General features: G+C 43.3%; 2 protein-coding genes across 3 annotated transcripts in view; one reads left to right on the plus strand and one right to left on the minus strand.

The window, feature by feature from the left end:
• SLC9A7 (solute carrier family 9 member A7) overlaps positions 1-27,251 on the plus strand; it is a 50,021-nt gene that overhangs the window by 13,327 nt on the left and 9,443 nt on the right. Inside the window, exons 2-13 of one of the 2 annotated variants that reach the window (XM_053384096.1) lie at positions 5,424-5,623; positions 6,923-7,000; positions 10,531-10,607; positions 11,525-11,637; positions 13,704-13,809; positions 14,058-14,204; positions 15,128-15,228; positions 16,747-16,835; positions 17,581-17,694; positions 19,581-19,692; positions 20,803-20,956; positions 25,814-25,873. In XM_053384096.1, the coding sequence (XP_053240071.1) occupies positions 5,424-5,623; positions 6,923-7,000; positions 10,531-10,607; positions 11,525-11,637; positions 13,704-13,809; positions 14,058-14,204; positions 15,128-15,228; positions 16,747-16,835; positions 17,581-17,694; positions 19,581-19,692; positions 20,803-20,956; positions 25,814-25,873 (1,351 nt within the window). The remainder of the gene's footprint in view (positions 1-5,423; positions 5,624-6,922; positions 7,001-10,530; positions 10,608-11,524; positions 11,638-13,703; positions 13,810-14,057; positions 14,205-15,127; positions 15,229-16,746; positions 16,836-17,580; positions 17,695-19,580; positions 19,693-20,802; positions 20,957-25,813; positions 25,874-27,251) is intronic. The other variant, XM_053384097.1, reaches the window with a different exon arrangement.
• Positions 25,729-27,251, minus strand: part of CHST7 (carbohydrate sulfotransferase 7) — a 30,903-nt gene continuing 29,380 nt past the window's right edge. The window contains exon 2 of the mRNA XM_053384099.1: positions 25,729-26,071. Within this exon, the coding sequence (XP_053240074.1) occupies positions 26,067-26,071 (5 nt within the window). The 3' untranslated portion in view covers positions 25,729-26,066. The remainder of the gene's footprint in view (positions 26,072-27,251) is intronic.

Raw genomic sequence — 27,251 nt, forward strand, 5'->3', positions numbered from 1 at the left:
ACATGAATTCATACCTCATGTTGACATATTATTATGATCCGTTGGCTTCCAGACTCAAAATGTGGCACTGGTACTGGTGGTATTATAGTAAACAATGTCTTACTTCATAAAATATGGATCAGAGAGACATCTAGGAAGATGGAATTTTTTGCTTTCATTTAGTGCAGCATCCCCCACACGTGCCATCTTAATTATGCAAATTCTAGAAACAATTTTCTGAGGCACTATGGGAAAGGTGGTTCTTTTTTTAAAATGATCCCTCCCCCTCATTGCTTGTACACATGAGGAAAGGGACTTTCCGAAGTAGAGCTGCTAATATTAGACTACTTAAACAAGTTCTCCAATTCTAAAAGCTCCTGTTTCAAGAGTTGGTTATTTGAAATAAAGGAAGTTTAAGTTAGAAGTTTTTTAATGGTTGGATGAGGACCAGAGGAAGCCCTACACAATCATGAAGCTTAAAGTACAATTTCAGCTGGGTAGCATGTGGTTTTATGGTAGATTATTATTATTAGTTGGAAAATCTGAATTAAATGGCCGGGGATTGGGGGGGGGCAGGCTGCCACTTGGATGAGGACAACATCTTGTGGACCACATGAGATGCACTGAATCCACTTTAAGCTGCTGCATGTACGCAGCTTGAAGTAGTTGGCAGCACTTCAGGGGATTGTGGTGCTGATCTGTTTGTGCCATAGCAATGGCATGATTGCCTGAGTCATACACCAAAATAGACCCTGGATTCACACATCAGTATAGCCCTACTGGCATTGAATGTTGAACATGTGATGGAGAGAGCAGGGTCCTTCCTTCTTGCTGTCCTCATCCATTCTGTTCCAATTACTCACTCTTTGCTCACTTTACTTGGGAAGGTGGCGGTCTGTGGGGGAGCCTGCTGTTTCAGTCAAAAGATTCTAGAGCCTTTTCATGTGCCAAAGTTGAAAGCTTGGAGATAAAGCAGAATCCTTATCTCTAGCAAACAGCTTTTCTTGAGTAACTACAACTCTGCAAAATCTGAAAAGTGGAATGTCTTCTTTTCTCCCACCATTGCCGCCACTAAGTCTTGTGACGTTCCGATTGTGTGTTAACTCCCTATTAAAAGACATTGCTTCTATTTTCCTCAAGCTTGTTTTTTGCTTCACATTCATCATTTTCTCTTTTTTTTCTACAATGATAGGTTGAAAAATGACTACATGTTGCAAAGGAGAAATGGCACAAGGCCTTTGTAGTGGATGGCTTGGACCAGGGAAACATGGGTTCAAATCTCTGCTCAGCTTTGAAACTTTCTGGTTGAGCTTTGGTCAGTCACCACCTCACGTACATAATAAGGTTCTTGTAATTAGACATGTGGACAGGGAGCTATGTAAATTTCCCCGTGCTCCATGGAAGACCTCTGATCAATTCAAAGATTCGTGGAATGGCACAGGCACCAACACCAGTAAACATACCCATTCGTGTGTCATGTGAGTTGAGCTTCTGCCCACTCACAGGCATGTGAATACTGCCAATGGTGTAGTGCTAATGATTCCGTGCTTCAGCGGTAGCCAAATGTGTTGCCCTTTGGATGTTACTGAACTCTCAGTACCCTAGTCAGCACAGCCAATGGTCAGAGATGATGGAAGTTGTAGTCTACTGCCATCAGGAGAGAACTGAAGTCCTATCTAAGTATTTTATTGAAGTTGAGAAATAGGTTAACAGTTCTGCAAACACTTACCAGTGAACATCAGCTTATTGTGCTGAACACCTCAAGAAGACGTTGAGATGGTCATTGGGAATCTACTGGTGGTTATGGGGAACCTGCTGTTTTTATATAATAACAGGACTTTTGCCTATTGCTAAAGTCCTTTTCTCTTCCATACTAGTGGAAGAGAAGTGTGATACCACAAGACACTATTTGCCCCACAAACCTACACCAATGATTACAACAGCTTCTTTTACCCAAGGAATTTTTAGTCCTGTGTGATGGCTTGAGAGCTTGACATTTCTTGGTTAATTATGCATTTCACATAGCCCAGTGGTGGAGCATCTGCTCAACCCAGGTTGGTTCAATCCCTGGCATCTCCAGGTAGGACTGGGAGAGACCCTTATCCAAAACCCTGCAGAGCCATTGCTGGTCAGTAGAGACAGTACTGAGCTGAATGGACCAGTGGGGCTGACACAGTATAAGGCAGCTTCTTAGGTAGGTAACTTTGGAGAAAGCCATGATTTGTTGTGTAGATGCTCTGTCAGTCACAATCCTTTGCTTCTTTTTGAATGGAACAAGAGTCCTTTGTTCATTCTCACCCATGTACTTAAACGATTTTGCAAACGGGATATAAGACAGTTTGATTAATCACTTGCATGTTTCACTATCCAGTTGTCCTTGTCTCTCCTTTCTTCTCCTCTCCCCATTTGAAAATGTGTGTGGGTACAGCGAAGGCCGGCTAAACAGGTGAGTCATGAACTTGAACAAACCGGCTGTGTTGTATAAAGGAGGAAGAAACAAAATTTCCTCTCACTGAATTATCTTTGCAGCTGGCTGACATGGCCAAGGATTCTGGCACGGCCAACCACAAATATTTTTAAAATAGGCACCAGCCCCTGCATCGTGGGATGGGTTTAGAAGCAAAACACATTGTTGCACTTCCATGTGACATCTGTTTTTTGCCTCAACACCTGTGCTTCAAGCATACTTAATCTTGGTCATAGTAAGGACTAGAACAGCATTTCTCACACTGCTGAGATGCTTGATTTCAACATACTAGCGATGCTTCTGGAGCCACAAGCGATCCCCAAACTTGAAATTGTGCATCCGTGGCTCAGTCTCCCCTTTGAAAGTATAACTTGTGTTCCAGCTTAGTGTCTGTATAAGCTATTACCTAATTATTAGGCTGTGTGCTTGATTATTTTTAGAGGCAGAGCTTTCCTGGATTTATGCTTGCTGTTAATTTGTGTTAGCAGTTTAGCTAGAAAGTGGAGCAAGATTGCACAACACTTGCCTTCAGCAATCCTTAATTTAGCCGCAATGTGCATTGGATCTTATTTTATTTTTGCGTGTGGCATTTTGGTTTTTGCTATGTATTCAGAATTAATTTTTAAGTTGCAGGGAAGATGCATGCCCTTTGCAGTAGGCCTTTGAATCGTGTGTGTGTGTGTGTGTGTATCTTGTTAGGCTTCTTCTTGTTGTTTAGTCATGTCCGACTCTTTGTGACCCCATGGATCAGAGCACTCCAGGCATTCCTGTCTTCCACTGCCTCCCGCAGTTTGGTCAAACTCATGTTGGTAGCTTTTTCGCTTGGTTATTTGTAATGTGTCATGTAACACGTTCTAGATGCTAAATTTTCTGTGGCGAGAGGGACTCGCCATCTCAAGAGTCAACGTTAACATGCAAATACAGTGAGGTTGTTTACTGTCTGATCAGACCAGGTATGTCATGCTCAGAATAACAAAATTCATTGTAGGCACTTTGAAAATAGTCAAAGTTTAAGAAATGGGCAAGGATGTACCGTACTTGTGACGTTTCTATTTGTGTGTAACTGTATTGTGTAGCAAGTACAAACACACCAGACTACGCATTCATTTGTATTTTAGTTTCCTCTACCCCGAGTTGGCAAGACTTGTCTGACAGCAGCAAAAAACCCGAGCTTTTGGTGTCTTCAGCCCAGTCCTGAGGAATATTCTGCCAGTAGAAGTTCAGCAGGCGCCTTCTGCTTTAATCTTGAAACATTCACTGAAAACTTTTCCTTTGTTGTTGGAGATACCTTATCAAAGGACAAATCCATTAGCCCAAGTAGGCAGAACACACTCATCTCTTGGTTAGTACTGAATCCTGCTCTGTTTGCAGTAGTTCTTTAGAACTGAACTAAAGTAAGTTTGAGACTGGACTGGTGGCATGTTGCGTCAGTGGCTATTGGAGTAGGTGGAAGAATAAGAGAAGCTTAGGAAAATCAAACAACCCTACTTCTCCAAATGTGTTTTAAATAGCTCGTTGTGGTGTATAGACTGTCGCTAGTGAGTCACACTTCCATAAGTCAGATTATTTGGGTTTTTATTCAGTAACACAAAATAAGAGGGCTGGTGATCATGTTTCAGAGTTGCTGTGACTTATTACTTCTTCTTGATGATCTGATTGTTTTTATGTGCTATGTTCCTCCTTTGCTATTTCTATCTTCCTCGCTTTGCACCTGTGATACCTCCAGCAGATGGCTCATTTTTCTTAAGGTATCTTTTAGTGAAATAAATAAGAGGCCCATACTTATATTTAGGCTTGTTTTTGTTGCATGATGTACCCTTTTTTGTGGGGTGGACAATCTTACTTGATGGCTAGCTTCATTTTATTATATGTCATTGTTCTGATGCCATAAATAGTCTGGGAGCATCCAAGGATGCAGCATACAGTATCTGAAATTAAGCAGGTATGGTCCTGGTGTGACCCTGGATGAGACACCTCACCTCAGGAGACAATTGTGTGTGTGTGTGTGTGAGAGAGAGAGAGAGAGAGAGAGACAGACAGACAGCTTTGTGAATGTGTGTCAGTGTACCTTTCCAAACAGCTATTTAAATCAGTCAGTAGAGGATGAGACTCTTAATCTCAGAGTTGTGAGTTCGAGTTCCACGTTGGGCAATAGATTCCTGCATTGCAGGGGGTTGGACTAGACTGCCCTCATGGTCCCTTCCAACTCTACAATTCTTCTAAATGTTAGGTGGGCAGAGGTGGGTTTGGGCTATACTGATAGATTGCTAGCTGACTTCCTGTGGGATGACAGGAGTTTCTCACTCCTGCTTGTTTGACAACAAGAAGGTTCTGCTCTCCCTCCCTGCTAAATGAAAGCATTATAATCTCTGATCTGTAATAAATTTGTACTTCTAGAATTAGGCCATGCTGGTGTTCAGTAGGTAACTGGTTCTGACTTCTAAGCTGCCACTTTGCATCCGACTCCCATTTGATGGATTTCAGTGGTTCTAGTAAAAATCAAAGTAGGTCCTATAAGCCTGAGGTGTTCTCAGTGCTTTTGTTGTCATAGTACTCACCAACGTGAAGTACATCACCTTTTTCTTTTTCTTTTAACTGCCATTGGCAGCCATTTTGTGCTGCCACCCGCAGCAGATATGAGTTATCGCACCTCATTTTTTAACACCCCCCCCAAAGCATCGGTACAGAGAATACTTCTCTAGTTGGGCCACAGGTCTGATGTAATATAAAAGTCCCTTTAGAAGAACAATGTACTCATACTCAATTGCCTACTTCTTTTTCTTTGTGCATGTTTAATATTAAAGCTAAGTGTTCTTACAGTGTGCCAAGCACACATTGTACCTTTGCATTAGCTACATAATCAGTCATGTGTCCATCTTTAAAAAACATGGTCAGTTCTTAAATCAACAATAACCTGTTGACATCTGTATATGCCTGATAGGATATAAAACTCAAGACGTAACATCTTCTCTTTCAGGGCTCATTGTTGGAGTGATCTTGAGATATGGCATACCTCCCACCAGTGGTCGTGATAAACCGTTAAGCTGTTCCCAGGAGGACCGGGCTTATACAACTTTGTTGGTCAATATCAGTGGGAAATTCTTTGAATATACCTTAAAAGGAGAAATAAGTCCTGGAAAAATACACAATGTGGAACAGAATGACATGTTGCGAAAAGTGAGAGCTACCTTTTTGTTAACTGTGGCTGTTTATGAATGCATTTATTTTTGTGCTGGCCTGTTTTCACAAGTCTCTTTCAGATCTCAGTACGTGTGATAATATGTGATGCTTTCATTGTAAGGTTCTGTACTTTGCAATGTTGTTCAGATGTGGTAAGGAGATCCATTCATCTGGATTCCCTTACCCTTAGCATTTAAGAACTTATGCTTACTGGTTCCTCCAAGACAGTTTGGTAGTTCTGAGAAACATCAAACCATTGACACTGGACTATCCAGAATAAACATTCCCCATTCTTCCTCACCCTGGTCCTGTAAAGTAGGTTGCTGGTCTCAGTGCAGTGTGGAGCAGAATGTCTTGTTGCCCAAGGTTACTTACTCAGTTCAATTCCTTAGAACCTAAATTTTCTTTTTTTGTTCAGCCTCCTGATTTTAAAGCAGCCCTTCACATCCTTAAAAGGTAAAGGTACCCCTGCCCATACGGGTCAGTCTTGACAGACTCTGGGGTTGTGCGCCCATCTCACTCTATAGGCCGGGGGCCAGCGCTGTCCGCAGACACTTCCGGGTCACGTGGCCAGCGTGACAAGCTGCATCTGGCGAGCCAGCGCAGCACACGGAACGCCGTTTACCTTCCCGCTAGTAAGCGGTCCCTATTTATCTACTTGCACCCAGAGGTGCTTTCGAACTGCTAGGTTGGCAGGCGCTGGGACCGAGCAACAGGAGCGCACCCCGCAGCGGGGATTTGAACCGCCGACCTTTCGATCGGCAAGTCCTAGGCGCTGAGGCTTTAACCCACAGCGCCACCCGCGTCCTTAGGTCCCTCAAAACTTGCCACATCCTCAACTAGCATGTCTTATTATGACCAGTGTTGGTTGGAGTTGTAGTCTGACAACATCCGAGGACCTAAGGTTGGGAAAGACTGCTTTGAAGGTCTGTGAAGGGCAACCAAGCTAGTATCTTTGCCTCTTCTGGAACACCTATATGACCACTTTATTATGTGCCAAATATAATCCTGGTTAGAAAACGAACAAACAAATAAATGTCACGAGAGTGATGGTTGTCTGAATGAACCCTAGACCATGGAACACTTAAAAAGAAAAAGAAAAACCTCTCTGCAGGAAACTGAGCATGTTTATAGCTTATTGGAATGAACCTGTGTTCCCTGATCTCTAGGAAATGATTGGTTTAATATAATGGCGAGAGATCAGCATAGGAAATCTATAGGCAGACTGCAGATGTTTTGAGGATAGTCACCTGGAAACATTGCCTTACAGCTGTTTTTTCTGTGTTTTCTTTAAAGGTAACATTTGATCCAGAAGTGTTTTTCAACATCCTCCTGCCTCCCATTATTTTCCATGCTGGCTATAGTTTGAAAAAGGTAAATCTTGAAACATTTTCTGAACAATATTGCTCTGCCAGTGTGGACTTTGGTCCCGAGAGTAGAATACTCAGCTGTTAAAATCTGCCGTATTTTGAGGCAGAGTTAACTAACTCCTACTGGCTTGAATCCAGTGGACCATTCAAGCAAGACCATTCCTGCAGCAGCAGACCATCTATTCTTCCTCCACAAATGCTGAACTGTAGATTTTCATTCTGTGCTGTAGGTTGTTCCTATAGGTCCCCCCAAGAGATTTTTGAAGTTTGTTGGGTTGCATGGAGGAAGGCTGCTTGCAGGGAGCCTTTGTTCTATGCCAGGGATGTCCAACAGGTAGATCGTGATCTGCTGGTAGATCACAGTGTGTCCATGGTAGATCTTGCCCCCCCCCCGAAAGCTCAAGAACTTTGGCTCCCTAAAAAAAAGCTCAACTTTGGTAGATCACCGCCAGTTTTTTTATAGTGGGAGTAGATCTCAGTCTCTTGAAAGTTGGACATGCCTGTTCTATGCCGCGTAGTTTGCATAATACTCTCTGTTCAGCCTTTGGCATAAAGCTCTGTCTCTAACTGATAGGCCTGTAGGGTTGTGCACCAAAAAATGCACCAGACAGACCTATCTGAGGATGATATTCCATAGATGAGGGGCCACTATTAAAGACACTTTCTCTTGCTGCCACACACCATAGCTTTGCTAGTAGGGGCACTATGAGAAGGGCCCCTGTTAATGACATCAGGGCATGGGTTGGTATCCCAAACCATGTCAGTAAATTATACACACAACCCAGAAGGGTACAACCTGATTTTCTAACAATCCACATACTCCTATGATCTTTGTTTCCCCCTTAAGAAATAACATGAGCAGATGGGACTCATTAACCTGGGAAGGTAGCTCATCCAAGAGAAGGAAAACTCTGCTCCTAAACCTCAGCTGCCTTGTGGGATACCTTTGGGAGAACTAGATGCTAAGGAGTAAACCCTACACAAATCCAGAGTGGAGTTCCTAAGATGGATGGGTGGCGCCTTGTATGCCTCCTCCCAGCAACTCCCACAGCTAAGCTGGTGCCAAATGTATCGCTCTGATTTCCTTTGGACCACATCAGAGAAGCCAAGAGGGGGTTCTTGTTGTCTGGGCAGCCCAGGACCTCCACACACACTTCTCAGGCTTGCTCCCCAGGGAGGTCACTTCTGTGCTGCTAATGCAGTGGTTTGATTTCACCCGCAGAGGCACACTCCATTGTCTCTTTGTGCCAACAATCTGTGTTCAGGTAAGCAAGCTTCTCAAGCATTTACGGTACTGTAAGACTAAACAACAACAACAACAACAGATGCACTAAGTTGCTGATTGTTTTGAGAGCTCACTATAGTTAATGGTTGCTGAAGCCTTAATGGCTGCATTTAGTTCATGTTGGAAATTGGCTGTGGGCGACACATTACAAGCCAAGCAGGGTGTGAGAGGAGTTGAAGGAATAGGTTTCTTGTTCTGTTGCACCAAGGCATTCTTATGGATTTGCTCTGGTGAATTTGAGCCAGGTAGACCTTCATTCAAATCCCCTTTCGCTCAGTTGAGTAGTTTCATGGAGAATTAGGAATGTAGCTCACTGAATTACAGCAATTATATCTTATGCTGAATGGGGCTAACTGCCTCCCATATCCAAGGTATATGTCTATGTTGCTTTTTGCTTCACCGAAGCCCAGCACTGGGTCTCCTTAACATCCTTTGTGATGGAACCATTGCTAAACAAAGTTATTTCCTCTAGTCAGTTTCATAGCATGGATCTCACTTTCACACACTTGCTCTCAACCAAATCTTTTTCTTAGGAATTCTCAGTCTGTAGTTAGCAGAAACCATGCTCCCTGGAGTACATGCTACATCTTCTTCTGCTCAGAAGGCTTAGGCAGTGGTTCTCAACCTGTGGGTCCCCAGATGTTGTTGGACTACAACTCCCATCATCCCTGAGCTCTGGCCTTGCTAGATAGGGGTGATGGGAGTTGTAGTTCAACAACATCTGGGGACCCACAGGTTGAGAAAGGCTGGCTTAGAGGGACTTAGATGATGTCCTCAAAAACTGCTGCCTTTTGTTATGGATTGTTTATTATCCACTGAAACATGCACCTGAAAAAAGCAACCTTTTTGTTCCTTTTATTTATTTGACTGTGATTCTTTGCATTGCTTACGCTTATTGACTTCTTGGTTAAATAAACCTGTGAGCTGGAGGGAGCCATGATTAATCTTGCCCTTATTAATAACCTCTGCCCTCTTAGCCAAGTCCCTGAGAGGTAATATGCTAGCCCTCCAGGCTCATTGGGTGGTTAGAGATGGGAATCTGGCAGAGTTTCACTGGGTACCCCAATTAAATCTCTTTCCCATGCACCCACATACTTAAAAACCAAACGTGCTGTTTAGCCTAGGGGATGGCGACAGCTACTCTATTGTGTTTGTCCAACTTGCTGAAGTGGTAGGCCTGATCCGCAGTAGATGGCTCCATGTGGGCTTTAACCATCAACCCACTGGGTATTGCTTAGGTTATTAGCTGAGGGAGTGTTGCAGCAACCTCTAATCACATAGGGGCTACCCTTTCCAAGTTGAGCTGCGGGTACCCCTCTTTCCCTGCAAGAGCTGAAGAGCCTGTAAAGTGTTTCCTGGAACGCTAGGAGAGAAGCATTAAGCTTCCTCTAAGAGTGGTCTCTTGCTGAGGAAGCTTTTCAAAGCACTGCTTCGGCTAGATGGAGCCTGTCTGGAGAGTTGTCTGATGGAGCAACGAAGAAGTTCTCCACCAAACTTCTTCCTGCTCTTGCTCAAACTCAAGGCTTTTAAACAACGCCTTTGTAAATCCACACTGTACAGAATGGCACAGCTTCACTACTTGCTTGTCTCTTCCACACCTCTCTCTGGGGTTCTGTGCATGATTCCCTAAGGCACTGGGCTTTTGAGCCTTGATTTGATGGCCAGCCTGAGCCATTTATACCAGGCAGTCCCAAAGTATTGGGAATCAAAATATGACTCGGACAAGACTAATAACAATCTCCCCGATATTTATTTAGTAAAAAATTATGCGACTTGCTGTAACAAAAATCTCTGAGCTGCTCACAATAAAAACACAACATCCAGTGAATTTTCCTAAAAATGAGATAAAAAGAAAATGCAGCTGTATCTCATAAATAAAATTAAACAGTACAGGAAAGAAAATTGTTAAGAGGCGTTTAAGGATCGTTACTGACTTTGCCTCGTGAATTGCTCAAAGGAGAGCGTTCCATAGAGTGGGTGCTATTATCAAGAAAGCCCAATTATTCATTGTCACCAAGTAACAAACTGCTTGTTGTGGAACAATGAGCAGGGTCTCCTCAGAAGATCTGATCAGCTTAGTTTTTTGAAATGTTCCCTATATTTCAGAAGGATCACACAGTAGAGTTGGAATTTTTCTGTTCTCAGAATAGAATGTGACTTAACTAGAGCACTGAGAGTGTTGCATTCTTTGGAGTTACAAAAGCATTGCTTCTATATGGCTGCGCCTAACCCATTTCCCCCCTCTACAGAGGCACTTCTTCAGAAACTTGGGGTCTATTCTGGTTTATGCTTTCCTAGGAACTGCAGTCTCTTGTTTCATCATTGGGTAAGTTGAGTTTTGAGATACCCTTTAGTCTTGTGGGATATAATTTTGGCGTCTCTTTATCACCCATTGTTGTGCCTTAGCTCGTCCAGCAAGATCAGTGAGAATATGTTGGACACATAGAGATGCTGTAATCTCTTACCTCTCAAATAATCATGCATACACTGCGTTGCGTGCATAGCTGTCAACTTACAGATTTGAAAATAGGGGACCAGCAGCCTCGAAAATAAGGGATCAGCAGCCAAAATAAGGGATTTTGCTGTTGTAAAGAGTTGCATACATTGGTAGGATTGACAGATGCTGTCAATCCAGCATGAGGCGGTTGTGGCGCCGCCGCGGCTGCTGAAGCGCCGCCCTTCTGTGTCCCTTCCCATCCCCTCCTCTTCCTCCTCCCTCAGGCCGCCTCCTCAGCTGCCACCACCGCTGCCGCCTCCGGGCTCGTGGGCAAGAGTCTCTCTCCCTCCCCCCCGGGCGGGGAAGGGCAGATGGAACTCCTCGCGCCAGGACGATAGCGCCAGCACGCGCTCTCTCGCGCGATGGAGGACCCCGAGCTGCTGCTTCCCTCCCGAGCCGGGCGAGCATGAAACCCGGGAAATTTAAGGGACATCATCAATAAGGGACAGCAGCGGGACACGGCGCTGGGATAAGGGAGTTTCCCGCCAAATAAGGGATGGTTGACAGCTGTGGTTGCGTGTTTGTCATCAGTAATAAAGTCAGTTCAAAGAGAAACTCACACTATTCTCTTGACAGCAATGTATTTTTAAACTTATTTTAATATTTTATTCTAAAATTTGTCATGATGAAGGGCAGGTAATTTTTAAAAACGATAAATTAAAATATTGTACATTTAAAAAATAAATATAATCTAGAACAATCTGGTTTAAATGCTTCACTGAATTCTTATTTCTTTTTCCTCCTAGGAATCTTATGTACGGTGTTGTAAAACTAATGAAGCTTGTGGGGCAGCTCTCTGATAAGTTTTACTACACAGATTGTCTCCTTTTTGGAGCCATTATATCTGCTACTGATCCAGGTATAGACTTCAGTTTTAAAAAATCATTGGTTTTTTTATGACACCTTTTTTCCTTTTTACTGTTGTTGTTTATAGGATGAGAAGAAATAGTGTTAGGCAATTATGTCTGATCTTTCCCCGTGTCACAGAAATGTCTTTTCCCCTTCTATAAGGGGTAAGAATTGGAAGATTAAAGTATAAACATTACAAAAATCTATAGGAGAAGTGTGGTTGATGGCATTATTATTTTTAAATGCAGTATAAATTTCCTGTCTGGGAGCCTTAAAGATGGGGTAAAATGGCTAAGAAAAATGAAAAATGCACAAGGAGTTTTGCAGTGTGGCTGTCTGCCAAAAACAGTCCTGCAGAGGTAGCGATACAAGTATTTCCTTATCTCTCCCCAACCATAGTTTGTATAGACCTGGGTGGAGGGGGACCTCTTCTGTATCCCTAACAATGTGGGAATCTGCTTGTATGGATTCTTTCCACACTGTCAGACAAGCATGAGGAGACCTATGCAGGAAGAGCCAGTGGCATTCATGGCCCTTTGTGGAAACTGAGGCAATTTATAAATAACCTCGTCATGGCCTCCTCTGACACTTGTTCTGGGGCTTCTTATGGGCTGCGGGAGAGGATTGGAGGGGGGAAAAAAGAAGCAGCAACATTATCTTTCCCCCTCATATTTGTGCCAATCTTCTAGGGTGCATTGTGCATCGAATTATGCCTGCTGCAATGCCTACATTCCATTGTAAGACAAAATTGCAGACTTTGGGGAGGGGGCAATGCTATCTTGTCTTGTCCCCTCCCCCATTACCATCACCCCCTACCATGCCGTTGGGTTTAACACAGAACTTTGTGACGAATTCTGGAGAACTCAAACGTTTGTTCGTGGCTTTTTGGTTGGTCCTAATAAGGCCTTGGGACACGGGTGGTGCTGTGGGTTAAACCACAGAGCCTAGGACTTGCCGATCAGAAGGTCGGTGGTTTGAATCCCCGCGACGGGGTGAGCTCCCGTTGCTCGGTCCCTGCTCCTGCCAACCTAGCAGTTTGAAAGCATGTCAAAGTGCAAGTAGATAAATAGGTACTCCTCCGGCGGGAAGGTAAATGGTCTTTCCGTGTGCTGCTCTGGTTCGCCAGAAGCGGCTTAGTCATGCTCGCCACATTACCTGGAAGCTGTACACCGGCTCCCTCGGCCAATAAAGCGAGATGAGTGCCACAACCCCAGAGTCGGCCACGACTGGACCGAATGATCAGGGGTCCCTTTACCTTTAATAAGGCCTTAGTGTAGTTTTTGGGGTGTCCCGTCCCCCCCTGCAATGAGCCAACATGGCTATGCACATTTTAAATCTGGGGCAGAGGAAAGGTGCACTATTGCAGAGGCAGTACCCCCTTGTGGCAACAGTAAGTGTTTACCATGTACTCAGTGAGATAATGCCAGATGTCTCCACATGAGGTCGTTTCCTGACTAAATGTTCCCCATGTGGGAACTGACAAGGTACTGAGTTGCCTTGTGATAACTTGAGCACATGCAAAATGAATGTAGGAACTAGACCTTGGATAGATATTTAGGAGACCTGGTACTTTTGTGTGTGTGACTGTACTCATGAGTAGTGATGTTAAATTCTTGAGAATAATCTTTTGGAGAATATTCTCGAATATTTTCAATTAATGAGATGTGTACATTTAAAGCAGCTTTGTGGACGACTCAGAATTTACAGTTTGTGGAGAATATTCTCCGGAGAATTTTCTAGCAGAGAATATTCTCACCTCACGTCACTACTCATGAGTAATTGAGTGCTATCACTTCCTTTTCTGCTGCCCATAGCAGCCATTTTGTGCTGACATTCGCAGCACCTACAGCAAGATAAAAATACTGGGGCCTCTTTTTTTTTTTAAAAAAGTACTGATTAGACCTTTCACCAACTGCCAACCTGCCAACCTGCCACCTTTGGTTTCATGGTTCTGTTATAGCTTGATAACATTCACTGCATACGAAGTCAGCAGAGAGCTGTTTCTTTCCTGCTCAAAATCACATATACAATAAGACCAATTTTTAGTGCCTTGCTCTTCTCTTTTCCCAATTGTAGTCACTGTACTGGCAATTTTTAACGAACTTCATGCTGATGTTGACCTCTATGCACTGCTGTTTGGAGAGAGCGTTCTGAACGATGCTGTTGCTATTGTACTATCTTCGTAAGTAAAAAAAAATCAAGAGTTTTTGATGTGTTATGTGAAAGACCATTAATACAAAATGAACCAATTCCTGATAGTCTTGTAAATCAGATTTGGAAAGACTGCTGTTTTTGCATTTGCCTTGAGATCATTTGCGTGTGGTTGGGATGATAGATGGGAAAGATGCAGCTCCTAAGATAACTAAAGGAGGAAGAATTATGTGGGATAAATATTTTGCTCATTGCTGCTTCTTGTCCCCTCTGTTGCAGTTCTATTGTAGCATATCAGCCTACGGGAGGAAACATCCATGCTTTTGATGCAGCTGCCTTTTTTAAATCTGTTGGTGTTTTCCTTGGAATCTTTAGCGGCTCGTTCATGATGGGAGTAGTGACAGGAGTTGTGACAGCTCTGATATCCTTTTTCTGTTGAATGCTCCCAGTTTTTGTGTGTGTGTTTTCTTTGCAGATGCCCACTCACTTTTGACTTCATTCTCTGGTGAAAGCAGCATTTCCTCTTATCTGCTACAATCTTCAGGTCTTCTGACTGTAGAATCATAGAGAGCGTCATGCCATTAAAAAAAAAAACCACTTTACTAGAAAACTGCACTGAAATATAGACAACTTTGTTTTACAGGTAGATCAGTTTGGAAGTACAGTAGTCATCTGCAGGCGAAGTCTCCCATCCTAAGAATGCTGGAATAGGGATGGGGGGGAAAGGCAAGCAGGCAAACTGTGAAGCAAGACAGCCGTGAGATCGGAAGCCAGGAAGGTTGACAAGCAGAGACTCCCTAGTAGAGCAGTGATGGCCAAACTTGGCCCTCCAGCTGTTTTGGGACTAGAACTCCCATCATCCCTAGCTAAAAGGACCAGTGGTCAGGGATGATGGGAATTGTAGTCCCAAAACAGCTGGAGGGCAAAGTTTGGCCATCACTGCCCTAGAGGGAGACAAGGAAGCCAAATTGATGTGATCAGAATTTGGCTGCTGCCTAGATCAGGTGTGGGGAACCATTGGCCTTCCATTTGTTGCTGAACTATAACTTGCAGGATCCCCAGCAAGCACAGCCAGGGACCAGGGATGATACGAGTTGTAGTATCATGTAGCAACATTTGGAGAGAGCCAAAGGTTCCTTACGCCCAGCTTAGGTGAATACCCAGCTCTGACTTTATACATGTTTATAACTTGGTCAGGTCAGGGAGAACCTGTGGTCTACATCTGGAGCTACAGTACTGTCACATGAGTACTAACTCATCACATTCAACTCTTGGGAAGAGTTCTAATAGCTGCAGAAAATATCTAATGCTGTGAATTTTGCGATTCCTTAACACAATAATCACGTGACAAAGTTCACAAAACTGCATTGCTTCCCCTTACTGGAGACTGCACTCTTTTTTCTGATGTCTTGGAGTACATTCTTGCTGGCTGAAGCTTGTGGCTTTACAGGTAAGATATTTTGATATATTAACAGGCTCTGGAAGGAATAGATTTTGTGCTTATACAGTAATTGGTATTATTGGGAACATATTGGGTACCCATGTTGTCACCTTTCAAATTACACTTATGCTGATGTTACGAAGTTGCATAATATGCATAATATAAATGCATAATATGAATCTCATTTCTGGTGGAATCTATTTGGCAAAATGTAACATGGAAACGAGTGATGAACATATGATAGTTAGTACTGTATCTTTTGGCCCTTGAAACTAGATTGCCTTCACATTGTAGATGTCCTGACATATATCTCCTTGTAGAAGTCGTGCGCTTTTACTGGACATGGAACTCCTTTTAATGACCGGAGCTGTTACATGTCCTCTTTGCAGATCTTCTTTTTTCACAAATGGCTTTTCTAATGTATTTTGCAATGTGAAGACTTCATTGCTGCAATGTCAACAGATGACTGGGTGGTTGGAGTGCTCTTTATTTATTTTTATTTAATATAGGATTTTTATAGGTCTACACCGGGTTTGGATCCAGTGGATTTTTGACTTTGTGGTATGGCATGGGGATCTGTTCTTCAGTCTGCTTTTGATACCCCCCATCAGTTTAAAAAAGGATTGCAATGTTGTATGGAGTCAGGGGCCTCCTTTTCACAAAACACTGGGTGGCAAAGAGCAATACCACAGCTTTTTGGATTCCCAGCTGTAGATTTTATTCTCATTGCCTTTATAGCAGAGAGATTCACAACACATAAACCTTAAGAGGAGCCAAGGGAGTGGATGCCTTGTGTTCATTGTTGTTGAAAGGAGCAGAAAGCCTAGCAGAAAACAGACTTGTGTTTTCATAGAATTGTAGATTTGGAAGGGACCCTGAGGACCATCTAGTCCAACCCCTGCAATGCAGGAATATGCAGCAGTCCCATACAGGGATCAAACCTGCAACCTTGGCATTCTCCGGACCATGCTCTAACCAACCGAGCCTTCCAGGTTTTACTCGCATTTCTCCAATATAAATAGCTGATTTGCTGGCCATCCAGTTCTTGGCCAGTGCTAATAAAGTTCATGCCAAGCCCATTTTGGGTTGATCTCTCCATATAAACACACCCAAGAGAGATTAATCTTTTAATCTTGCAAACCCTTAAGAAATATGAGGCACAACCCTGGGATTTGTTCCTGGCAACAGGACTGAATCATGGAGTATATATCTGCCTGCCTGCCTTTGAAAGAGTGCAGAATGATTTTCCTCACCTAAAAATTAACAGAACCTGGTCCCTGCACCCATGGAATTATGGGACTACCTTTCCAGTACAGACGGCAAAGCGTTGATGCAGATTTAAGCCCCGTTACTTCTCATTGGAACACAGGGCAGGCTCACTGGAAAAGATAACCCACAAAGATAGCAAGTATATATCAGAATGTAATGCTTCAGGATTTAAAGAAGATTGATATGAATACTAAGGCAGAAAAGAGATGATGTCTGCATTTAACCTAATGCTGCTTCTTGTTCTGTTTCTCTTGGCAGGCGTGGTATCTGTCCTGTTCTGTGGAATCACACAAGCTCACTATACGTACAATAATCTGTCTGTTGAATCAAGAAGCCGAACCAAGCAGGTGAAAGAATGTCTTCTTAGTTTTGCTTTCTCTCTCTATATATATATATAATAAGGCATGCCCCTCTTCATTCATTTTGAATGAAGGCTGCTGATACCTGGTAGAAATGGTTAATCTCACAGTTGATGAATGCTTGATTAGGTGAAATGCACAATTGGGAGGGTCTTATGTACTCCTGCACTTGCAAGTCTGATTAGTATAATCTAGAGAAAGTATTTTGGACAGTAATATGAAAAGTGTGTGTCGAGAAATTACGGTAGTTGCTTTCATTGCTTTTTCACCATGCTAATAAGAGTGCATTAAAAGCTTGGTGGTGGCTTCTTCTTCTTTAAAATCTTTTAGTACCTTAGATTTGCTCCCAAACCAGAAAACTACACAAGCAAATTTACAGTTGCCTGTCTCTGTGCTTTCGCACATTTCTTGGGCAGAGAAATTGTTTTTTTAAAAAAACCCAAGGTGTGCCCACAGCTATCTGCATGCATGCCCCTTTGGTATTTAATTGGGAACTGTAGTTTAGTGCCAAGCTGCAATTCCCAGCACCCTCAGCAAACTACCATTTCCATGCTTTTATGGCAAAGAGGGTGAAATGTGCTTTACAATGTATGTTGTGCATGCTGCTTTAGATGGTTTGTTCAGAATAGGCTGCTCTGAAAAGCAAGTGTTCCTCTTGATAAGACATGTATATTGCGTTGAATTCAGTTGGCAGACTTCATGTTTTTTCTCCCTTCCCTAACTTCCTTTCCAGCTCTTTGAAGTGCTGCACTTCCTGGCTGAGAACTTCATATTTTCTTATATGGGCTTAGCACTCTTCACTTTCCAGAAGCATATATTCAGCCCCATTTTCATCATTGGAGCTTTCGTATCCTTTATTGGGTTCTTCTGCATTATAACATGTTTCTCGGCGGTGTTGCACTTCTGAGAAGCCAGTCTTGAAAGGGGAGGGGGCGGATCTTTGCAGCAGCTGAGCTAAAGGAACTAAAACTGGATGAGAAAGGGGGAAGTCTTGTTTCCTCCAACAGGTACCTGTGCACCTATAGGGAGAAAACAGGCCTTTAGCACCTTGTGTGTCTAGTAGTACTTTCCTGCAAATGCCATGGTAAGAATACCGCTCTCTCAACTAGGCTGACTTCTGGGGCTTAGAGCCAGGGATCCTGAGGTGCAAATAACAAGTAAGAATTAGACATTTACAGAGGAAAATGGGAAGGTGAGGGAAGAGGTAAGACCCTCCCATTAGCCAGTTCTCGCTGCACTTGAGGAACAAACACATACACAGAAACCATGTCTTCCTTGTAACCCGAAGCTCTGCTCTCTGAGGTAACTGCAACCTAATTCCTCTTGACAGTACTTTCCACCCAACCTTCCACTGATTTGGTGGCACACCTGAGACTTCTCTGTTGGCCCCTGTGTTATAACGTTACAAGAATATTATGTGGAAACCTTATGTTAGGCTTTTTTTCCAAAAAACCGTCTCAGTACGATGATAACTTAAAATCCTTTAAGTTGTACAATGAATGTTAATAACAGTGGAATATCCTAACATACTGCATTTTCCCTGAGCAAACGGCCAAGGCTCTTGTTTGTTTTTGCTGGCATTCTTAAGAAATGGAAAGCAGCTTTATCCATGTGCTGTGTGTGAAACGGGCAAGCGGTCTCAAGTTCAGTCCCTGGCCTCTCCAGGTACGAACTGGGAGAGAACCACGTCTAAAATCCTGGTGAGCTATAACTAGCCACTGTAGGCCGTGCTGGGACTATATGGAGCAATGGGCCTGACTCACTATAAGGCAGCTTCCAAAGGTAAGGAGTGAAGAGGATCCTGGTACGGTTCACACATATGTGCACAGTTCATGAGTAAGAATCATAGAATTGCAGAGTTGGAAGAAGGGACCCTGCAAAGCAGCTGTCTCATACGGGAATCAAACCTGCAACCTTGGCGTTATCAGCACCACACTCTTAACTGAGCTATCCGGGATGAGCAAGAATTTTCCTTGTTTTTGAAGAGACCAATCCAGTTCTTCCTCTTCCGTTTTATCTCCTCTAAGCACCGTTTGTTTGGCCTTACGGAACAACTCAAAAGCCTGTGTGAAGGTTTAAGAGGAGGAAAGTGCCCACATGAGAAATTTTGCCCTGTAGGAGTGAGCGATTCTACCCCTCATATGAATGCTAATGTGACACAGACTCTGTTCAGTATGAATGCAATGCTAATACAGTGGTACCTCAGGTTACAAACACCTCGGGTTACAAACTCCGCTAACCCAGAAGTAGTACCTCGGGTTAAGAACTTTACCTCAGGATGAGAACAGAAATTGTGCGGCGGTGCGGCAGGCCCCATTAGCTAAAGTGGTACCTCAGGTTAAGAACGACGTGACACAGACTTTCACTTGAGTGTGTTTGACTCAGCAGTGAGGGAAAGCCACGTGGGAGTTAAGTGCACTCTTAACTCTTTCTTTAGGGTGCCTCAAACAGAATAGCAGCAAACAGGATTCTCTGTACTGGAGGGTTGTTAAGCAAGGGCTGCCTCCCCCCCCCCTTTCTTAAAAAAACACACACAAAAACAGCTGTAAGGGAGCAATAGTTACAGTATAGAGATACTGGCTTTACCTGTTCGGAGCCACATAACAGCAGGTTTCGAAAGAACAGGAAAAATGGTTCCTGGGTTGGAAGAGAACACTTAAGTTTAAAGAAATTACCTGATCATAGTGTGGCGTAGATAACAATATTGGATCCTTAACCAAAAGGTGCTGTTAGATAGCTGTTTTCCTGGGACGAGCTGCACACATCTACCCTCTTTCATTCTTCTTGAATCTGGGCAGAAGGCACAAGATCAGCTGGAATTTCCAGCACATGCTGATGTTTTCAGGTAAGATGATAAGATCAAGCTTGTAATCTTATCTCATCAACAACACAAAGTTCCCATCTGTAGATACAGGTATCACAGATATATAGCCAGGGTTTTTGTGGGAGGGGGGCAGGATTTTTTGGGGGGGAGAGAACCTCAGTTTGCTGTGTATTTTTATTGATTTTTATTGATTTGGGCTTGTCTCCTCCTACCTAGCATGCCCCTCAAGGGCCTCCTCTTCTCTCTCTCTCTCTCTCTCTCTCTCTCTCTCTCTCTCACACACACACTCACACACACACACACACACACACACCAAACTTCACAAAGGGTGACTATTTTTTCAAGAAATAACTTCAGTGTTTCATGTAAAGTCCATCAGATTTATTTATACCCCCCACTTCTTGAGAAGTGCTGTAGGGGCAGAAAGGTTTGAAGGGGGGGCGGGAGCCAGAGCAGGCCTTGAATACAGTTGTAATGCTGCTTGCCACCTTGGATGGATATCTAAAATAATAAAAAGAAATAAATGCCTTATAGTGGCTCAGGATGGGGAGGGCGGGTTTTGAGTTTCCCTACCCTGTGGCTCTTGTGATGTTGTATCAACTGCTCTTTGTCGAGGTTTCCAAACTCTGCAAAAAGCTGGAAGCAGACTAAGTTGCACATGTCTTGTTGCTTCACTGATTAACAACCTCTCTCAAGAGACTTGAGCAGAAACCTGCTTCCTTTGCATAACATAATTAGTTACTCAGAGAGCATATTTTAGGGCATCTTAATAGGGAACTGACAGCTTATTTTTGGAATGGAATGCCAACAGCCCTTAACACTTAGCTGAAGAGACATATCCTCTTGGGGAAGGGCCATAGTTCAGCGGTAGAATATCTGTGTTGCTTGCAGAATGTCCCAGCGTCTGCAGCTAAGTCTCTCTGCTTGACGAAGTCCTGGAGAGAGAGACGGCTGGTCCATGTGATTCATACTGGGCTAGATGTGCTTCTTATGTTTACTGCACCCCCCAAGTCTATATGACTTGGGACGAAAACACCTTAGCATTCCAACTCTATGTTTGAGGGGGAAGTATAATACAAAACAGCTCTTGTATTGTCAGGTTTTACATCCCTCTCACTTGTTTATCTACAGGACTTCGAGGAGCCATGGCATTTGCTCTAGCCATACGAGACACCGCAACTTATTCTCATCAGATGATGTTCTCCACCACACTCCTCATTGTCTTCTTCACTGTTTGGATCATTGGCGGAGGCACAACGCCCATGCTCTCATGGCTAAATATAAGGTGCCCATGTTGAATCTAAACTCGTACCTTTTTCAGCGTCACGTTTACATTTTTTAAATAACAAGGAAATAACGCGAACCGCTTGATAAGTACAAAATCAGTGCCGTATGCATTCGACGTTTGGCTTTGCATCATAGGAGAATAACTGCTTATAACAGAATTGCATAACAGCAAAATCTTGCTGTTCATTCAGGGGTTGAGCATTTTGCTTGCTTCTTAATACCTAGTCATGTTTGAGGTCTGTGTGGGGTTTTTGCAGGGTTAGGTTACCAAGATCGTGGTAGCTCACAATAAGTGGCCACAGTTAAATAGCAGAACCCTATCCTCTGTTATAACTTGTGGGATGCTGGTGCCTATCAAGTAACATGAGAAGCTCATATATCCTGCAAGGGGTGTGGGGCATTTAAGAACCTTCCTCTGCAATCAGTAGAGCAACACATTTATTTCCTGTTTGCCTGGCACAGTTCAGATACGTTTCTGTAAGGTGATACATACAAGCAGAACATTTGTACAAGGGGCGGAGTCTGTTTTACTCTTCTATTGCAAGTTAATTATTTATAGGCTTTGTACTTTCCTGACATACAGCTTCTGGCGTGGGAGCAATATGTAGTCAGATGCTGGGGAATTGGCAAATTTGCTTGTAGTTTGTAGTGTACTTCTTGTGATCTTGTTTGATCTTAATTTGTCATCTAGTAATTTCCCATTTTCGTAAGTTTCCAATGAGGTTAATAGGGGTTGTGGAAGCCCATTGACAAGAAGAGGACTCTGGTTCTGTACTGTGAGTTATGACTTTTCATAACAAGAAGAGTCTGGATTTGATATCCCGCTTTATCACTACTCGAAGGAGTCTCAAAGCGGCTAAATTCTCCTTTCCCTTCCTCCCCCACAACAAACACTCTGTGAGGTGAGTGGGGCTGAGAGACTTCAGAGAAGTGTGACTAGCCCAAGGTCACTCAGCAGCTGCATGTGGAGGAGTGGGGACGCGAACCCGTTTCACCAGATTACAAGTCTACCGCTCTTAACCACTACACCACACTGGCTCTCCTACAAGCCTACTGCTATCTAAATAGAACTGTTCGGTTTTCTGTATTCTTGCCAGTGTATCATAAACAAAGATGTTGCAAAAGTGCCATTTCCTCTGTTGCACATCTGTCCTTCCCTCACTCCTTTGCCTAACCCAGCAATGTTTTTGAATGTTTCCTGGCTCTCTTACAAGTTCACCATTAGTTATGCACCAGGTTGTGCCCAAGCACCCATCTGGAGGGGAAGAAGAAAAAACAAAAAACACTTAGTGGAAAAAACGGCTTAGCTTTGCAGTTACAGATATGGATGTGTCTGTCCATGCTGTAGGAAACTGGAATGTGAGCTCTTCCTTGAGAGTGCTAGGTTGGCTTTTTTGACATTGACTGGTTTACCAGGTCTGACACTTATTTGTTGCTGTATTTGCTCCTAGCATGCTGAATAGGAAATATTTAAGTCAGGATTGATCGCTGTGCTGAATTGAAGGAGTGAGAGGCTGGGCCACTGATTTCAAACTTAATATTGGTACCCTTCCTGGAAACAAGTGTCACAGTCCTTTCGTTTGTGCCACAGGCAAGGGAATGTACTTCAATATTGGGCGAGCATTCTGGAACTCTAGATGCAGTTCAGTGTAACATATCTTCCTTTTGATTAGGTCTGCTAACCTGTGCTAAATTTGACCTTAGAGCTGCAGAAAAAATAATTGCAAGCCCCCATCTGCATTATCATACCACTTTTAAACAGCCATGCTTTCCTGCAAAGTGCAGATGAGGCTGCATGAGATGAAACCTTCAGTCCAGGAGATGGCAGTCATGTGCAATCTTAGAATACCATGCGAAAGCAAGTTGGTTGTTCATCGAGATCCTGCTGCAGAAAATGTCTCTCTGTACATTGCAAGAGAATGGGATAGTGGCTGATAGCTGAGGATTAGATGCTCAGGACTCTGCGCAGTAGGAATTGGAAGGTTGGTCTTGACTTCGCATGTCTGGCAGTTTGCTGCAGAGGTACGCAACCTGTACCCCTTTAGATGCTGTTGGACTAAACTCTTATCATCCCTGACCATTGGGTGTGCTGGCTGAGACTGATGGGAGTTGGACAGCAACATCATCTGGAGAGACGCAGGTTCCCCAACTCTGGGGTACTGTAATGTTTGCTGGAAGAATTATGTCTGGCTGAAGGTGCAGTGTCTGTTTCAAACTAGCAAGAACAAATGTGGAAACTACAGATAGCACTCCCATGAGACATAGTGCCAATGCACTGCTACAGTCCTACCCACACTTAGCAGTTGGAACTCTGGGGGACTTAGAATGGTAAAGTTGGAAAGGACCAGGAAAGTCATCTAGTCCAAACCCCCTGCGATGCAGGAAGCTTTTGCCCAACATGGGGCTCAAACCCACGACCCTGAGATTAAGAATCTCATGCTTTACCGACTGAACTATCCCAGCTTCTAAATAAATGCATGACATCAAGCGGCTATTGTGACATGGCTATCTGTAACGAGGTTATAACTGTCTGTTGTGACCCACTAGTCTGTATGCAGTGAGTGCAGTTACATTTTAAGTAATGTCTGAATAGGAGAGCTTAAAATCCGGTTGTCTTCAAAACCTTTTGCAGTTCACCCATCTTCAGAGAGAAGGGGCTTGAGCCAGGAAACCAAAAAACCGCTGGCAGCGTTTTCTTCTGCAGAAAACAGCTGACTAAGCTAGTTTTCCTGGTAGTTCTCAGAAGAAATTAAACTAAACTGCAGCTAAATTCTGGTGTTCATTATGACCTAACGAAAATGAACTTTCATTTTTAAAACGATTGCTTTTGGAAACAAGCAGTTGCCTTAAACATCTATTATATGTTTGGTCTTTTTAGAGGGTGGGGGGACATATTGGGGTATGGAAACGAAATGGATACATTTGAAGTGTCTGTAATTTCCTCCATTTTCAATGTTTACACTGTGAATTCCATTGCTTATGTAGTCAAAACAGCACCACACATACACACATGGAGGGTGTATCAGTAATGTTGAGGAAACTCCAAGGTTTGCAGAAGTACAGTTTTTTAAAAGAGAAAAAAAAATCCCATAGAGGCTGGGGAACTCCAAAAACAGCCCAATGAGTAGCGCATGAGACCCTTAATCTCTGGAGCCCCACATAGGGCAAAAGACTTCTGCATTGCAGGGGTTGGACTACAGTTCTATGATTCTCTATGAATATGCTCCTTGGCCATGGGCACTGTTTCTCTGAAGGCCGCTGGAGACTGGAGCGCTGAGCCCTTGGAGGGGGAAGCTGGCAAGTTGTTCTAAACCAAGTTTTGCCTTGGTTCATTTTGCTGTTTTGAGGCAATTGCACATGCCAAGCTTCTGCTTGTGCAACTAACTGAATCCAAGTCCCATGAACACAAGGGTTTCAGTCTCTCCTCTGCATTTTTGTGTGAGCCAAATAGTTCCCTTCATGTATAAGAGGTCAGGGGAGCTGCAGCACAATATACAATTAGGACACTTTGGGGTCAAGGAATGCGATAGAAGGGCAGTTGCACCCTTTCTTGTCTTTGCTGATGACACTGCTATACTCTCGAGTCCTTATTAGTTATCATTTACTAAGAAACTCCTATTGTGTTTGAGTTTACACCATCATTTGAAACTATATGACCTGGCTGCCACAGTCTGTCTGTGCCATAACAGTTCACATCTAAATCTAGTCCATCCATAATGTGCATGGGGATCCTAGCATGTAAGAAGATCTAGTTCAGCTAGATCAGAATCTAGTTCTGCTTATCAGAACATTCTTAGAATCTTCAGCCATCTAGCTGAATTTTCTTCCCCAGGAAGCGTTAGTTTCTGAATGTGTCAGTTTAACCAGCAGGAAGGTTAGGGCACATGTCTGTATATATTGGGTTTTCTTTGTGGTTTGTTTTCCCCCACCTTGTTTTGCCATTAAGTTATGGTCACGTGGCAGTACTGAGCAGGAGCGGGGAAGTTAAACTGGAAAATCAGAGTTGGGGTTTACAAGCACAGGAAGGGAGCCAAAACCTGAGAAAGAGGACCTTGAGGTGAATGGGAGAGACAAAATGGGGACGGGGAAGAAGCAAAGGGCATTTGAGAGAACTGACGGAGAACGCCCAGGAGTCAAGAAAGGAGATTGCAACCAGGAAAATAAGGAGGGGGTGGAAGGAGAAGATTGTGTTCCCCATAAATTGGCAGAGAAGCACTGAGAGAAGAGTCAGGAGGGAAGGAGTTACAAGCAGAGGGCTTGAGTGAAGAGGAACCTAAGAAGACTGTAGAACAGGCATAGGCAAACTCCGGCCCTCCAGATGTTTGGGACTACAATTCCCATCACCCCTATCTAACAGGACCAGTGGTCAGGGATGATGGGAATTGTAGTCCTAAACATCTGGAGGGATGGAGTTTGCCTATGCCTGCTGTAGAATATAGGAATTGCAGCCATAGGCGTCTGGTTTGCTGCATTGTCCTTATTTTCTGGCTTTCCTTTTAAGTGTATAACACTTGTATTTTTTATGTTTGTGTTTGCAAATTTGCTGAGGCCCTAGGGAGGGGCTTGTTTGAGTGGCAACAAGCGAGAGAGAGAGAGCGCGCATATTTGTTGTTGCACCCTGGAGTGTTGCCTGCTGCGTATGCCTAAAACATTTATTATTTCTGCAAGAATGATGGAATTGGTATTACATTAGCGTTTCTCTTCTTTTATTGAGGTGTTTTTTTGTTTTTTTAAACATTTTAGTATTATGGTTGGGTGTGTGCATAAAGCTGCCCTAAGAAACTTTGGGAGGGGTGGGGTGGAAAGCAGGGTAAAAATCTATAATTAAATAAATTCCATTCTTGTGCTGTACTAGAGTTGGCGAACATGTTCCATCGGTGGAAGAGATGAATGAAAGCCGCTGGCTGTACTTCAGGTGACAAATAATAGTTCCATTGGTAATGAGCTTTACCTGACGCTTGGCTTTCTTCATCTTTCTAACCTAAGGTGTATGCACTCTCTGTCTGCTATTGCATGTCTTGCCTCTTAATGCTGCAGGATTCCTGGATTTTCCGCAAACCTTGCTTCATGTGGGTTGAAAGAATGCAGTAGCTGTTATCTACAGTCTCTTAACCTATAAGTTAAAAGGAGTGCAAAGATTTAGAATGTAAACATGCATTGTAGGGAAGTCTTGCAATTCAGATAGAAATCGTGGCGTGTACTTTGGCTAAATTAGAACTTTCTGAATTAATACCTGAGCTTTTGCTGTGCTGTTCTTGAGAAGCACCAAGAATTTCATCCTTCATTATAGCGTATTAAAGCAAGCCAGTCTGATCTGGAAAATTGACATTTGTTTCTTAAGCACAGTGTACACAAAAGATGCTCATAATGGTTGACTACCTAGTAACTGTCCTAATAACATCCTTCCGGAACATCAGTTCTAAGCAAATGCAAATATTTGCATTAAGAGACTTTTTTGTATGAACGTTATACTGGGGTGCAACCAGCTTGTTTTGTTTTTTTACTTAAAATTGAACACAAAAGGCGATGATGATGATGATGATGATGATGATGATTATCATCGTCATCATTATTAATATTATCATAACATGGTACCAAACAAAAACAATACCCCCCACCAGCTTAAAAGGCCATAGGTTGTTTAATTAGCCAAGGCCAGGGAGATGAGGAATGTTTTTGCATGGTGCCTAAAGATATGTAACAAAGGTGCCAGATGAGCCTCCCTGGGGAGAGCATTCCACGAATGGGGAGCCACCACAGGAAAGGCCTGTTCTCATGTTGCCACCCTCTGGACCTCTTGGAGGAGGCACATGAAGAAGGGCCTCAGATGATGACTGCAGGGTCTGGGTCAGTTCATATGAGGAGAGGCAGTCTTTGAGGTATCGCAGCCCTGAATCATTACGCACTGAGGAGTCTGTGCATAAGATTGTACTGTAAAAGTTTTTGGAAGATCTAGTTAGGGGGGATTTAACTGGTATGTGATGCAATACCCACTTCCATTTTCAAAGGACAAACATAGGGAGGGAATTGTTATTTAAATTTGCATTTAATTAAGGACTTCCAGGCACCTAAAAGTAAAAGGTGTTTGTTTGCAGCGTTCCCCTTCCATGAATGGAGAATCTCCTTCCTTTTGTGGAAGGTGGAGGTTCCTGCTGTAAGAATAAGATAAAGTGATTTTTACTAATCCCTGCTTCTCTTCTGCTGCCCTCCTCTGCTGTTCTGAAGATTTCCTCAACCTTCCAAAGCAGATTTTTGTGAGCGGAAGGTCATCTGAAAAGGGGTTAGATAGGTTT

The sequence above is a fragment of the Podarcis raffonei genome, chromosome 4 (assembly GCF_027172205.1).
Source record: "Podarcis raffonei isolate rPodRaf1 chromosome 4, rPodRaf1.pri, whole genome shotgun sequence".
Lineage (NCBI taxonomy): Eukaryota > Metazoa > Chordata > Lepidosauria > Squamata > Lacertidae > Podarcis > Podarcis raffonei.